Here is a 15923-nt window from a genome sequence, read left to right on the forward strand (position 1 = left end):
TTGGGATACGTGAACAAAATCCCGAAGAGGTAGTTCAGGGTGTTTAGTCTCAGCCTGCACTAATGAGGCACTTTAAACTTATGTCCTATCCAACTGCTCAAAGTGCTTGTGGGGGCATTAACTTACAGCATGGAACCCCACTTGTTTTTGATGATGGAAGTCAAAAGTTGTACGATTGATGTTACAAGGAAGTAGAGTGAATTACATTTATTGGCAAATTGTATTTCATCTTTGTCCAAAAGAGATTCAAATAATCTATGGAGATCCATTGCAGTATCATGCATTCGTATGGGCTTTTGAAAACTCTTGATGGCAAGACTGGCATCTGTAGTGACTGCGTCAGTATCCTTGAGCAATACACTAGAGGTTGCCTTAGCAAACTTGTCCAAAGTTGCTGGCATGTTGACCTTAAGAAAGGATAACTAAAGGATAAGGCTTCACTGTAGGAACATTTTGGTGTGAACAGAAAATTGCAGTCACCTTTATGCAAAAGGCTCTTGATGTGAAAGCTCTTCAAGACTGCAGTCTTTCTTGGAGGCTATTGTAATGCCCTGGAAGAAGTGCAGTAGCTGAACATGTCATAAAGAAATTGTCCTATATGCTTGCAGATAAATGGTCTGTAAACTGCAAGAAAGGCACAACCCGTAAGATTACTTACACTGACATTCTTGATTTTATAGAAAGGCAACTAAAGATTGCTACACACCCAGTGTTTGGGGATATACAGGATGCCACATCACCAGCAATAAGCAAAGGTGTAAACAGAACTAAGTCAATTTCATTCTGAGGCTAAAGCTGAACCTGGAGCTAATGGAAAGGAAATGGTCTTGTCAGCCAAAAAGGTTTGTTTGTTCTGTGAGGGTGAGCGTGCTTTGGACTTGTGCCCTCAACTTGAGAAAAGGGCTCATAGAAGGTTGCCTTCCCAAAGGAAAATTAATGTCTGCTTTGGCTGTTTCTGTACAGGACACATCAGCAGGGATTGTAGGATGTGTCTTTCATGCAAGGTATGCAGTGGCAAGCATCCCAGCATACTTCATATTCACTCTTAACAAAAAGGATGTAGAATCAAATCAAGCCATGAAAGAATCAGACACAGCAGTGAGTAGTGCCCCGGTATCTAATGGCTGTACAGGGGGTGGCAATCATGACTATGAACTTCCCATAGATTTCACTGGTACTGGAACTAAGGAGGGAACAAGACAGCGGTTACTTGTGCTTTCCTAGATAGAGGAAGTACAGCTGAATTCTGCACAGTGGGCCTCATGATCAAGCTCAACCTCACAGGAAAATGACACACATTCTCTAGTGCACCATGGGTCGAGAGAAGATTGTGAGTAGCTACTGTATATGGTTTCAGAATTGGAAGTGGCTGGCTTCCACAAAGGGAACATTCCACAGCAAAGAGGGATTTCCGGGTATGGTCTCACCTGAAATATGTCCATTTCCAGAGATCTGTTCAGAACTTGAGCTACTGATAGAGGTAAACATGCCTAAAGTATTGGAGCTGTTGCAAGTGACTTGTATTAATGATGGATCCTATGCAATTGGAGCAATGTTGGGTTGAACTGTGAATGACCACTGAAAGGAGACAATGGTGATCGAAGAGTGTATACAACCAGAGCTGACAGTTAACAGGACCTCAGTTTTGAACTTAGATGAGCTTTGGCTGCAGCAGTTCAAGGCAGATTTCTCTGAATGCAATCAGGATAAACAACCTGCTTTGTCAAGAGAAGATCACAAGTTCATGGAGCTGGCGGATGACCACTACCAGGTTATTTTATCTTTGAGAAAGAAAGAGGGTTAACATGCCAAATAATAAGAATACAGGTTTCCCCCGCCATCCAAAGGTAGAGCGTTCCTATGAAACGGATCGTAAGCCAGAATGTTGTAAAGCGAAGAAGCAATTACCATTTATTTATATGGGAAAAATTTGTGAGCATTCGCAGACCCAAAAGTAACCTACCAAATCATGCCAAATAACACATAAAACCTAAAATAACAGTAACATATAGTAAAAGCAGGAATGATATGATAAATACACAGCCTATATAAAGTAGAAATATTTTTCTGCAATCACTGCTGCACTGTTCTCTGTAGTGAAAATCTCATGCAAGCGCTCTTGGCAGAAGCACTCTCTCCAGTAACCTTTAAGCTATGAAGCTGCCAAATCATACCAAATAACGCATAAAAATACACAGCCTATATAAAGTAGAAATAATGTATGTACAGTGTAGTATCTCTTTCCGGAATTGGGAAGACAGTGCTGAGCACACTGATGATGGTGTGTTAGTCTGAGTTGTCGGAGGTTGGGGTGGTGTAGTGGACCCCAACCTCCAGGCCGCCGACCGATACGGATCCGCGAAGCACACAGGAGTACAGCAGTAGCCAGGACGCACCCAGCACATCTTTAAGAAAAAAGCCGATTTAAACAAGCTAATTAATTAGGTGCGGCCCAGCACGTAAATGTCGGCCCAGATCAGGAGTGACGCAATCGGCAATCACCTCTGATCTGGGCCGACAATTACGTGCCGGGTGGCACCTAATTAATTAGCTTGTTTATTTTGGCTTCTTTCTTAAAGATGTACTGGGTGCGTCCTGGCTACCGCTGCATTCTCCGCGGCAATGTATCTGTCCGCGGCCCGGGGGTTGGGGTGGTGGGACACTGGGGTGTCATCTCATGGTCGTCTATTTCCATGAGGGTAGGCAGGTCATCTTCTTCTATGTCTGCCTGCCTTGATGTGGAAGTTCAAGGTTCGTCGTCTGCTGTGGCTGATGTGGAAGGCTTAAAAAAGGGCAGTATGCTTGACTGCTTAGCTTCGCGCATTTTTCTATCATACAGTTCTTTGTGAGCACTCAAACCATCATGCAGCGAAAATCTCACACAGTTGCTACATGTTCCGTTCCTGGACGACTTCACTTCCAGTCCGTTTGCTACTGCATTCGGTTTCGATTGTTATCCTTTCCTCTTCCAATTGCATCAGCTCTTCATTTATCAGTTCTTGGTCATGGGATGCCAAAACCTCTGCAACATCATCTTCGTCAACTTCCACAAGCCAAACTCACTTTGTCCTTACTTCATTCACCATGATCGAAACACTTAATTATGTCTAGTTTTACACTAAGTGTAACACCCTTACAAGCTCTTTTAGGCTTTTCTGATATCTTAGAACTCATCTTGCTAACGGCTGCTCATAGGCACTTGTTTAAGCAATGCCGGCTAGAATGCAGTTCCAGGGGAGGAGCTTGGCTGCTTGGGGCGTGCGCTGCTTTTTTCGCACGCTGCCTTTTTTTGTAACAGTGAAAACACCTTCTGTTAGTGAAAACAGGTAACTAATGTAGGTCTTTTGTAACAGTGAGGTTTCGTAAAGCGAACATTCGAAAAGCGGGGGACACCTGTATGCTGAACTGCATGTTCCAAATCTAGAGAAGGTGTTCAAGAAGGATTTGTCCTTTCACATTAATTACACAGCTTTCATGAAGGATGTCATTTCCAAAGATAATGCCAAAAGAGTACCAACAGAGGGTCTGGAACACAGTGATGGGAAAGTTTGGTATATTCCACATTACGGTGTTTATTATCCCCAAATAGAGAAACTTTGTCTTGACTGTGACGCAACTTTTCACATAATGCTCAGCTTTTATAGGGACCACATCTTACTAACTCGCTGATTGGAGTCATAACCGGATTCAGAAAAGAACCAGTGATAATCATGGCAGATAGTGATACTTTCAAGTTTTAAGATCATGATCCAAAATATACCACTCACCAGAAGGGGAAATCCTCTCCATAGTTAGTTCTGTCTAGGATTCTTTAAAAATCTTGAGTCCGATGGTGTTATCTGCTAAAAAGGTCCTACATGATTGTGTGAGAAAGGGCTTGGCTCTTGAGTTGACAAGCTGTTTGGAACTCTGCCAGTTGGAAGACTTCAAATTTGTTAGATTTTTGAAACACCTGGATTTTGGAGAAGTGATGCACAATTACACCACTTTACAGATGCAGGTGAAGATGGCTATGGAGCGGTGACTGGTCTATTGTAGCACAACACATGCTGGCAGGTGCTTTTATCTGGGGAAAATCTAGCTCTGTTGAACTCGATATCCATCTCTCGTATGGAGCTCACCATTGCTACGATAGCAAGCCATATGGACACTAGAAGAAGGAGTTGCACATGCAGCTTCAGGTCTCAGTATTTTGGGCTGATAGTACTTCCATGCTGAAGTATATCAAGATCAAAACTTGCAGGTTCCAAACCTTTGTTTCAAACAGTTTGAGAAATTCTTATGGTCTCTCAAGCATCTCAATGGAGGTATATAAACACGTTCAAGCAATCCAGTGGATGTGGCCTCTAGAGGGTTGAATGGGAAAGCATTCCTGAAGAATGGGACATAGGTGTTGGCCTCAGTATCCTCAGCCTGACCCGTGAATCCCATTTGTTCTGCTAGATGATCCGGAAGTCAATGAATGCCATGCAAGTTGAAGAGGAGTTGGACATGGTAACACGTATCCATCACTTCCTGTCCTGGACCTGTTTGGGGAAGACATTGCAAACATGAGAAAATCTGCAGATGCGGGAAATCCAGGCAACACACACACAAAATGCTGGTGAACACAGCAGGCCAGGCAGCATCTATAGGAAGAAGTACAGTCGATGTTTCAGGTTCAGACCCTTCGTCAGAACTAACAAAAAAGAGATGGTAAGAGATTTGAAAGTGGGAGAGGGAGGGATGAAGCCAAGAGCTGGGAAGTTGATTGGCAAAAGAAATACAAATGGAGAAGGGGGAGTATCATGGGACGGAAGGCCTTGGAAGAAAGAAAAGGGAGGGGAGCACCAGAGGAAGATGGAGAACAGGCAAAGAGTTTTTGTGAGAGGGAAAGAGAGAAGAGAAAATAATAAATAAGGGATGAGGTAAGAAGAGGAAGAGGGGCATTAGCGGAAGTTAGAGAAATCAATGTTCATGCCATCAGGTTGGAGGCTATCCAGACGGAATATAAGGTGTTGTTCCTCCAACCTGAGTGTGACTTCATCTCAACAGTAGAGGAGGCCATGGATTGACATATCGGAATGGGAATGGGACGTGGAATTAAAATGTGTGGCCACTGGGAGATCCTGCTTCCTCTGGCGGACAGAGCATAGGTGTATCAGAATGGGAATGTTCTCAGGTTGGAGGAACAACTATCGGTTGAGGAAGACACTGGCCTGGATTCTTAGATTTAAGAATCTGCCCTTGTTCCTTAGTCAAAAGAGGAAGCAGTTTAACATCACTCTTGCTCATTCTGACTTTGAACAAGGTATTCTTTGGAGAGAGATTAACAAGACCGAAGGTCAGATTGGCAGAGATTGCCTCTCAGTGGAGAAGTTCAGAAAGGCCAAAATGGAGATCATTGCGTTTTGGAAAAGAAAGTGATTTTCAGTTGAATTCCCAAGTTTGCAAAGAGGAGGAAGTGTGAAAAGGGACAGCCATATTTCCAAGCTCAATCCAGTACTGAGTTGGTAGGCGGCTTAGTCTGCTAACCGTGCCTGAACAGTCTAAATATCCTGTTATACTGGATCTTCATATCTCAGACCTCATTCTGAGGCATGTACATCAACAGGTGGGACATGGTGGCCATAACCACATCATCCATGTTGCACCAAGAATACTGGCTTCCTGTTGCTAGTACAGCTATAAGAAGAATCCTGTCTAAGTGTGTTGTTTGTTGACAGTTGCATACAGCTCCAGGATGCCATACATGACAGACCTACCTTTAGATATGGTCTGTCCAGATGAACAGGTGTAGAAGTGGATAACTTTGGACCTTTTGAGGTGAAGAGCAGAAGGAGTACAGTGAAGAGGTATGGGATCATATCTACCTATCTAACTGTGTGAGCTGTTTACATTGAAGTGGCATCTTCTTTAGACACAGATTCTTTTGTTACTGCACTTCAACGCTTTATAACAAGAGGAGGTCAGTTCATGAACTGCGCTCTGATAATGCGACAAATTTGTTGGAGCTGAGGATGAGTTGTGAGAAACCATTAAGAAGTGGATTCATGGATCAATGATGTCCTCTTTCAAAAAGGAATTGAATTGATTTTTTTACCCCTCCACCTGGTTCACATCGGAGAAGAACATGGGAAAGATTGATCAGGTTGCGAAAGATCCTCATCATCATGAAGGTACAGAATCTTGACAGAGGATTTTCACATAGTCCTTTGTGAAGTGGAGACTGCTATCAATGGTCATCCAATGACTAAAGCATCTTCTGATCCCAATGATTTGGAACCACTGACGCCCAACTATCTGCTGCTTCTGAAGACCTCACCATCCCTGCCACCAGGATAGTTCCAAAAGGAAGACATTTGCAGTGCCTATAAGAAGTATTCAGCGCCCCGCCTATAAGAAGTATTCAGCACCCCCCCCCAGAAGTTTTCGTGTTTTATCGTTTTACAGTGGATTTAATTTGCCTTTTTTGGCATTGATCAACAAAAAAACTTTTGTTTCAAAGTGAAAACAGATCTCTACAAAGTTATCTGAATTAAATACAAATATGCAATCAATTATTTTGTGTTTTATAAGTACTCACCCCTTTTAATATGACACCAAATCATCACCGGTGCAGCCAGTTGGTTTTAGAGGTCACATAATTAGTTAAGGTGTCCTAGTTATATATAAATCTGTGTGCAGTCAAGTTATTTTCAATTGATTGTAGTAAAAATACACCCATATCTGGTAGGTCCAACTGCTGGTGAGTCAGTATCTTGGCAAAAACTACACCATGAAGACAAAAGGAACACTCCAAGCAACTCCACAAAAAGTATTATTGGAAAGCACAAGTCAGAAGATGGATGTAAGACCATTTTCAAGTCGCTGAATGTCCGTCGGCGTACAGTTAAGTCAGTCATCAAGAAAAGGAAAGAATATGGCACAGCTGTAAATCTGCCTCGAGCATGCCATTCTCAAAAACTGAGTGACCGTGCAAGAAGGGGATTAGTGAGGGAAGCCACCAAGAGACCTATGACAACTCTGGAGGAGTTGCAAGCTTCACTGACTGAAATGGGAGAGACTGCACGTTCAACTGTTTCCCCGTTGCTTCAACAGTGGCAGCTTTATGGGAGAGTGGCGAAGGGAAAGCCAGTGTTTTGGGGGGGGGGGTAGAAAAAACTCACATGAAATCTTAGCTAGAGTTTGCCAAAACACGTGGGACATTCCGAAATCAGCTGGAAGAAGATTCTATAGTCTGATGAAACCAAAATTGAGCTTTTTTGCCATCGGACTAAACACAATATTTGGCATAACACCACACATCATCAAAGGTACAGCATCACTACCGTGAAGCATGATAGTGGCTGCATCATGCTGTGGGGATGCTTCACTGAAGCAGGTCCTGGAAGGCTTGTGAAGGTAGAGGGTAAAATGAATGCAACAAAAGCCTGGAGGAAAACCTGATGCAGTCTGCAAGACAGTGATCCCAAGTATAAAGCCAAAGCTACCCAGAAATGGCTTAAAGACAACAAAGTTAATGTCCTGGAGTGGCCAAGACAGAGTTCAGACCTCAATCCAATTGAGAAATTGTGGCTGGACTTGAATAGGGCTGTTCATTCACGATCCCCATGCAATCTGACAAAGCTTGAGCAGTTTTGTAAAGAAGAACGGGAAAAATTGCGGTGAGATGTGCAAAGCTGATAGAGACCTATCCACACAGACTCAAGGCTGTAATTGCTGCCAAAGGTTCATCTACTAAATACTGATTTGAAGGGGGTGAGTAATTGTGCAATTAACTATTTTATGTTTAATAATTGTAATAAATTTAGACCAATTTGTAGAAATTTGTTTTCACTTTGACACAAAAGAGTCTTTGATGATCAGTGTCAAAAAAGCCAATTTAAAGTCACTGTGATTGTAAATAAAACAGAACTTCTGGGGTGGAGGGGTGAATACTTTTTATAGGCACTGTATGCTCATCCTAGATGAAAGCAGTCGAATACATGTCAAACTTGTTTTGGAAACAGTGGGTCAATGAGTATTTACTACAGTTACAGGAGCATCAGAAATGGTCAGGTTTAAAATGGAATTTCCTCCTAGGAGACATTGTGTTTATAGTTGACAACAGAGTGCCTTGAAACTCATGGACCGTGGGAAGAGTGATTCAAATCCTTCCAAACAGAAGAGGATTTATGCGCAGGTGTGCGTCAAGACAAAGACCAAAACCAGCTGTCTGGACAGACCTATAACCAAGATCTTTCTTCTACGTGAGGCAGCGGTTTAAGGAGGTACAGCTCTAAAAGCTTCATGACTTTGATTTGATGGAGAGTGTGGTAAAAGTCACTCTGTACTGGGCTAAGTGCTGTTACCCCTTGGGCAAGAAGACTGTTGCATGACTGAAAGAAAAAAGGACATTAGTATAAATATCAAGATGTTGTTCTTCGCTAGTTTCAAAATAAAGAATCAAACGTACCTCTTCAATATGGAAACCGTTTTTTGGAAGCACGTCATACAGTTTCAGTTATCTTGCCTTACTCTCTCAGTGGTTTTGGTTTGTTTTCTAGTAACCACTACATATGGAGTGGCTTCAGATGAAGAAAATTGATGTCCTTGAGTGGCCCAGTCAGAGTCCTGACCTTAACCCAATCAAAAATTTCTGGCAAGGCCTCAAGATTGCTGTCCACTACCACTCCCCAACTACCTGGCACAGCTTGAGCAATTTTACATTGAGGAATGGGCAAATCTTGCTCCATCACATTGTGCAATGCTAATAGACTTGGCCAAAAAGATAAAGGGCTGTAACAGCTGCAAGAGGTGGTTCAACTACATACTGAGCCAAACGGGCTGAATAATTTTGAACTGCTAACACTTTTTTTGAATTTTTAGGTGTTTTTGTGCTTTTCAATTTGCCCTTTTCTTGGGTTCTACAAATAGAATTTCTCAGTTAACAATTCAGAACTCCTGATTTTAATACCCTTTTATGCTAACAAAGGGTTGGGGGCTGAATACTTTTACAAGGCACTGTATGTGTGAACATTTTAAAGGTTCTGTTACATGGAAGTGTTGTAAATAGCTAGTTGTGTGGTGAGTAGACCTGAAGTCTCCATTATTAGTGCCATAACTTTATTCTCAGCATTGTTTCGATCCTCTTGAAGTGATCAGTAGATCAATGCATTGAAAGATGAGCATTTATTAAAAGAATTGCTATTTTGTGCTTGGCTGTGTATTTTCTTTAGTTCATTACTTCATAATTTATAGTGTAAATTATGAATTGAAGTAGCTGGCATGGCTGTACTAGTTTGGATTATTCTGCAATTGCCAATCTCTATTTCATGTCTTGTTGGATTCAATAAATGATATTCTAAATAATACGGAGTTTTAGAAAAATGTATTCAATAGTCAGATATGTTTGAAATCTATTTTTGGAATTTAATCCATTTGACTTTAAATCTCAAAATATTGTCTTTGAAAAGAACTTATATAAAAATCACCATCTAACCAGTTTGTCCACTCGTAAACCCTTCCTCAAAGCAGTACTTTTCATTAAATTTCTTAGTAGCAGCTTTTTTTTAATTACTATAACATCAGAGGAAAATTTGCAGCCACCTTCTGTTCAATTCGCGCAGCCATCGTCAAGGTAAAGAATTATGTCAGTTCTTTTAAATGACTTTTTAAAAATATTTTTGAATTGGTAGTTTTCAATTTTCCAACAGTAAAAGCAGTTTATTTATTGCTACATCAGTCACATTTTTCAAATGTTCATTCAGATTACTTGCCTGAATCTTTTGCAATTTTAATTAATATCTTTTATCAAAAACCAATAATACCTGTTAATATTGATACTTTTTAAGTTTGCAGAACCTAACGTTCTTTTGATTCATTTGCACTGAGTGCTGAAGTTTTTGTTTGTTAGGTCTAGCGATCACTGATGAAATTCTGCAAGGCAAGACAGACTGGTCTAAACTTTTTGAACCACCCAACTTCTTCCAAAAGTACAAGTGAGTATACTTCTTTTTCCAAAGACTACACAGCGGTAGTTTTGTAATCTTGTTGCAAACTTTTGAATGTTTATTACCTGTTTTGGAGAGATCTGTTCCATTTTGGTAGGGGAAAAATTTCAAAATATTAACAGCATTTTATTTTTTGTATTATTTAGACACTTGGAGATGCAGGGCAACATAATATACAGTAGTTAGATAAAAGTAGACAGTGATTTTATCAACTGGAAACCAACAAGGATTGATTACACTAATTATTTAGCAATCTCCGGTGTTCAGGACACTACTGGAATTAAATTTCTTTCTTTTGAATCTGAGTATCTCTATGTTTGAATATGTTTTGTGAATGAATTCACCACCTGCGTAGCTATTTATCTTGGTGATTAATTTTTGAATCCTGGCAAAAGTATTGACTGATCTCTTAATTCTGCAGGATACCTCCCTAGTCCTGCAAAGCAGCAAGATGTTATTTAGTTCAGATTCTTAAGATTTCCTGATGTGAATTTCTTCAGTAGGCTCTAGGCACTTCTGTGTCCCCCATATAGATTGATTTCTTAATTTCAGATTTCTTGCATGTTTAATTGATAGGTTTTTATTTTATATTCTTTCTGCTCAAAGTTGGATAGATATTGTAATGCATATACTTTTTAGTTGAAAAGGGTTCCTTGAGCAGTAATATATTCTGCAACAAAGCATAACGTTTGCAGCGTTACTGTTTACATTGTGAGTGATTGCCTAAACTCGCGCATTTGTGAGATTGGACACTTCTGAAATTTGCAAAATTTCCCTATGGAAAAGAAGGGTTTCACTCCCATATTTTGTATATGTCTTGCATAAGCATAATCCAGTAATTGACATCACATTGTAATGACAATTATCATTGCTGTTGTCATTAACATTGTCAAGATATGGCCCTTGCAAGATATTTTTTAAGGATTGATATCATTTGTAATTTCATTTTGTAAGGACCAATAATGAGTATTTTCTTTCCTGTACAATGTGCAGTTAAATGATGTGACTAAAAGAGTACCCTTACAATGTTGTTCATCACTCTGAAGTGAGACCATGGCTTGTAGCCTATGGATTGATGATTAGACCAATCTGGGTTCCAGATTTTTTATTTCCCACATATGTGACAAGTATAAGGATGTTCTAGCATTAATAATTCTTGATCTTTGAGATTCTCTTTCCTTTTTATTTCCTTCATTCTGGTCTTCTATGACCAAGCACTGCTTTTTAATGTGTGTTCACTAAACAAGACAATTTGGTGCTGCTTATTCCCAGTGGAATGTGTCAATGTTGAAATTCTTGAGGGAAGTTATAAGATTTTTTTTTAAACCTCATTCTCGGTCTGCCATATAATCGTTCTCTCAAAAAGTAGTTGTTTTTGTATTCTGTCGTCTGACATTATTCTGATATGTCCTGCTCAACTGATCTGTGATTCTTTCAACAAAACGCTGGGGAGATTTGTTTGGAATATAATCTTGTGTTCCGAATTTTGTCTTGCCACTTGATGTTAGGTATTCTTTGCAGGTAATTTATGTGGAAGTGATTAAGCTGTCTGGCATGTGTCCTTTACACTGTCAGTGTCTCACCGGTATATGGCTGAAGTGGATATGACAGTACTACAATATGTCTACAGCTTAATCTCTAGACTGATTCCTCCTCATTGGTCTTCCAAAAGTGGAGCAGGGTTTTGCTCTCCTGTTACTGAATTTGTCATCAATATTGACTGATCTTGAAAGTGTCCACAACTGAAAATCTCAGACACTTCACAATGTTTGGTGCTGAATGTATTGCATAAGAAACCATGTATATTATCCTCTTTGTAGAAGAGTTGGTTGTATTGACCGGCTGCAGGAACATTTTTAATCTCTTTATAAAATGGAAATAAAATTGATACAAAACAATCTCTTTATGAACTTTGTCATTTACTTCTAGACTCCTTAAGGTTGTTATAGCTGGGGGTGGTTATGGGGACAAGCTCCCATTACCTATTAAATACTCCCAAAGGCGTGCATCTCAAATAGCCTCTGACAATCAAGTCCAGCTCCTGGCCTTCACAAGTGGCTTAGCTACTAAGCCTGGCGGAACTGTTTCTACTGACAGGAGAAGGGACAACGGCGAGTTACTGGCACCTTAAAACTAGTTGCTTCAGGCAGGTGAGGGTTGTCAGTCATGGTTGACAGTTCATCTAGGAAAAGGAATACTCTGATCCAAAACCTCTGCTGCCTAGCAGCTATATCCATTCATGGGGAAGGTGTCTGGATTAAACTGGGGTGGGGGGGGGTGGAATCCAGAGCAGGACTCCCTAAGGCAGTTCTACATTGAGCTCATTGCTGACTAGCAACGCTGCTAGTACCAAACTGTATTGGTCTCTGCCATTTCTTTGGGTTCATCAGTTGCGTGGAGAGGGGTAGTTTGCTCTCCATATCATACTGCCCAGGCTTGTGTATCTAGACAGTAGGATGCAAAGTGTGTGGTCATTTTTAACTAACAGTGAACCTCACTGCTGTCTTTTAGACTCACAAAGAATTGTAGTCCACATGTAAATGTAAAAATGGATTGGGTGGGGCAGAAGTACAATTGTGGTAGCTTTTCTGGTGCCCCAGGTTTTGTTTTCTGGCACGTCATGCATCTTTCAAAAGTTCTTTGAGCTTGTGCCCAAGCTTTGAATTCCACCACCATTGGAAGAATCTGTCGATAATCTTTTGCACGTCAATATGTCCTATAGAGTGGATTTGCTGTGTCAGAGAAGGAAGCAGTACAGTTGAGGCTACCACTATGACTCATGCCATATGTCCATATTCCTTCATTGTTTAACGTCCCACCATTCTCCATACAGAACCACTTTCCTGGTTAAAGCACTGAGTTTGCATCTCTTGAATATATTGTGTATTCATCTGCGATACAGAGTTCAACTTTGTTTCCATAATTCCAGTTGCTGGGTTCACTGTATTTATTCTTGGTGGTACTTTTACTTCACACCTTCCCATACTGCCTTTTTTTTTTGCAATCTTATCCACGACTGCACTTCCATGGCTTTCCATTGTAGTGATTTCGGAATGGCTTTTTACATTTTGGTACAGCAACTTCTGACTGCAGTTGTATGACGTCTATAAGTTCTTGTACCAGTTGGCCATTCTTAATTGGGATTCCTACAGACACAAGAAATCCTCTTTGTCTTCGTAAGTTTCCGAAAGTGCATTGAGAAGCAGTGTAGATATTAACTTAACTTCCTTCTGCCAATGTATGCTTCAGTTAAAGCTTTTAGTTCTGCCTGTTGCATGGAGGTACCAGGAGCTATGCTTCCTCTTGACAGCATTTCCATTTCAGAAAACAACTGCCCATCTAGCCATTCAAATTCCTCACTCAGTCATTGAGGAACCATTAGTATACAGAATCAGATCTTTGACAGAGTGACAACCAACAGGGCACCAGCAGTCTTCACATTCTTGAGTTAAGACTCCCATCATGTGTTTCTCATTTACTTACAGGGTAAATGGTTTACCTGAATTGGGAGTTCTTAATGTAGGTGCTGTATTAAAGGTACACAATGTCATCTTTAATGGTTGAAATGCTTTCGGTTGTTCTTCATTAAGAGTCACAGGATTATCGGAGCATTTACTGTCCTTCAGGTGGAGTGGTTGAGAAATCATTGAATCGTCCACTAGCTGGTTAAAGCATTGATTAATGATGGTTTCATCTTCAATCCTGTGCGTCTTCATTCCTTGGTCTTTATTGGAGTAAACTGTGACATAGCTGTCAATCTGATTGTTTCATCACTATCATTCTCACATGAGTCATTAGAGGCCGCAGTAGATTCCATGTCATGTCCATCCTGTAATTCTCTGGAGTTTAGCTGCTGGCACTATAGAGGAGCTGTTCAACGTGAGCTGTAATTCCTCAGGCAGAGCTTCAGAAGTACTCACATCACCATTCCCTTGAAGTTGCGACTGTACTTTATTGCATTATTTTTGACCCTTCACTGCAGTACCTACTTAATAAGCAATCTACCAGTTTGCATTTCTTTGCCATATATTGCATTTCTTTTTACAGATCTGTTTTTTAAAATAGCAGTTTTTTAAATATGCCAATTGTTGAATTCTGGTGTTTAAATCCAAGGTTATTTTAGAAGTCAGGAATGAGGCATAAAACTTGTTGCTTCAGTCATTTTATTTAGAGTTAATAAAACAAAGGGACTTGCTACTTGGAAGAGAAAAATTAAAGATGGCGCCTAGCATAAAGCACCTACTTTTAGTAAGAAAATTCCATTCCAATTCATAGATGAGGGGCAACCAATTAGAAAATGCTTATTCAATACAGCAGCAAAATTAACCAATGAGAAAATGCTTTTTCAATTAATGAAGTGCAGAGAAGCTGTCAGAATTGTACTTCATATAGCAACTAGAGACATATTGAATTGTTATGCATATGAAAGCTACTTAAGATACAAGCAGATAATTCATTGCTAAACTGCAAAGAAAATGACAATTAACATTGAATAGTTAGATCCAACAAAGATTTGAGAGTGTTTCTGATGGTATTTAAAACCATGGTGTAAGTGGCTGATAAAATGGTTTTTCATTGAGTCAATGGTGAAAGAAAGCAAAAATGCTGATTAACAAAAAATCAAAGTAACAAAGAAAATGAAGACCTCTTATGCAACAAATGGCCAGAGTCTGGAATGCTGCATCAGGAATGATGGTGTACACAAATTTAATTGTGGTGTTAAAAGCTGATTTATGTAGTTTAAAGGAAACAAAATTGCAGGGAAGTGGGGAGAAGGCCAAAGAATGAGTTTGACTGAATTGAACTTCTTGGGCTGAATGGCTGCCTTCCATGCTGCAGCTTTCACGTGACAATGTAATTGCAGGGCTGTGAATGTATGGCAGGTTTCACAAAGATAATCATCTGAGCTGACTTTGTTTCAAATCTTCTGTAATGTGAGTTTACTGTGGTTTATTAGTGGATATTAAAACTATTTTATTTGGTTGCAGGCACTACATTGTATTAACAGCAAGTGCATCCACTGAAGAGCATCACTTAGAATGGTAAATATTCTGTTAATCTTTAACATGAATTTGATTGTGTTAGTTGATTTCTGAACTTAAATGTTTTCTTTCTTAGGGTTGGTCTTGTGGAATCTAAAATTCGTGTACTTGTTGGCAACCTTGAGCGAAATGATTACATCACTCTTGCCCATGTAAACCCTCAGTCATTTCCTGGCTTAAAGGAACAACATAATATGTAAGTTAGGTTTTAACTTGACTTTTAAATATTTCATGTCTAAGTAGGTTTAGCTCATCTTTGCTTGTAATAGATGGTTAATTGAACTTTTGGTTTCTTTTAATACTTGCTAGAAACTATTGGGTTGATCATGTCATTCAAAATGTAAATTTACTCTAGAAAGAAAAATAAAGTTCATGTGTTTGATTCATTTCTGTTCTTTATGATGCTGGCATAATTGGTGTTTTCCAATTTTTAGATATTTATACTGTGAAAGTCACTATAAATCTATACATAATTTATAATTTTCTTTTTGAAATTTCAAACTAGATCTAATTAATTGTAAGAACCCAGATTGACTATATGCATCTATAGGCTCTGTGCTATTTGTTTGAAATGTCTCAATCCTTGACAGACTTCTGTGTCTGTATATGGAAGGGATTTTTTAACTTCACATTTAAAGGCCAGATAAAGGTGACTGTTCAGTTGAATCTTTTAACTTGTTTTTTTTTAAACTTTGTTGATTTGCATTTTTACACTTGGCAGAATAACTCAAGCTGAAGCTAGCTGTGAAAGCCACAAGTTTCATGTATTTTAAAAATAAAAGTAGGAAATTGTGAATGGCACTTACAGGCTGTTGACAAAAGAAGAATTGGCTCATAAGCTTTTAAATAAGAAAAATGAGAATGTTAATTTTTGTTTTTTAACTGGATTATCAGCCATGTTCTTGTA

The 15923-nt window shown here is 39.6% G+C and overlaps 1 protein-coding gene across 3 annotated transcripts in view; it reads left to right on the top strand.

Annotated features, from left to right (window-relative positions):
• Positions 1-15923, top strand: part of papolg (poly(A) polymerase gamma) — a 65384-nt gene that overhangs the window by 34839 nt on the left and 14622 nt on the right. For all 3 annotated transcript variants that reach the window (XM_063055951.1, XM_063055952.1, XM_063055950.1), the window contains exons 13-15: positions 9878-9962; positions 14963-15016; positions 15093-15212. In XM_063055951.1, the coding sequence (XP_062912021.1) occupies positions 9878-9962; positions 14963-15016; positions 15093-15212 (259 nt within the window). The remainder of the gene's footprint in view (positions 1-9877; positions 9963-14962; positions 15017-15092; positions 15213-15923) is intronic.

Source organism: Mobula hypostoma, chromosome 8 (genome assembly GCF_963921235.1).
Source record: "Mobula hypostoma chromosome 8, sMobHyp1.1, whole genome shotgun sequence".
NCBI classification, from domain to species: domain Eukaryota; kingdom Metazoa; phylum Chordata; class Chondrichthyes; order Myliobatiformes; family Myliobatidae; genus Mobula; species Mobula hypostoma.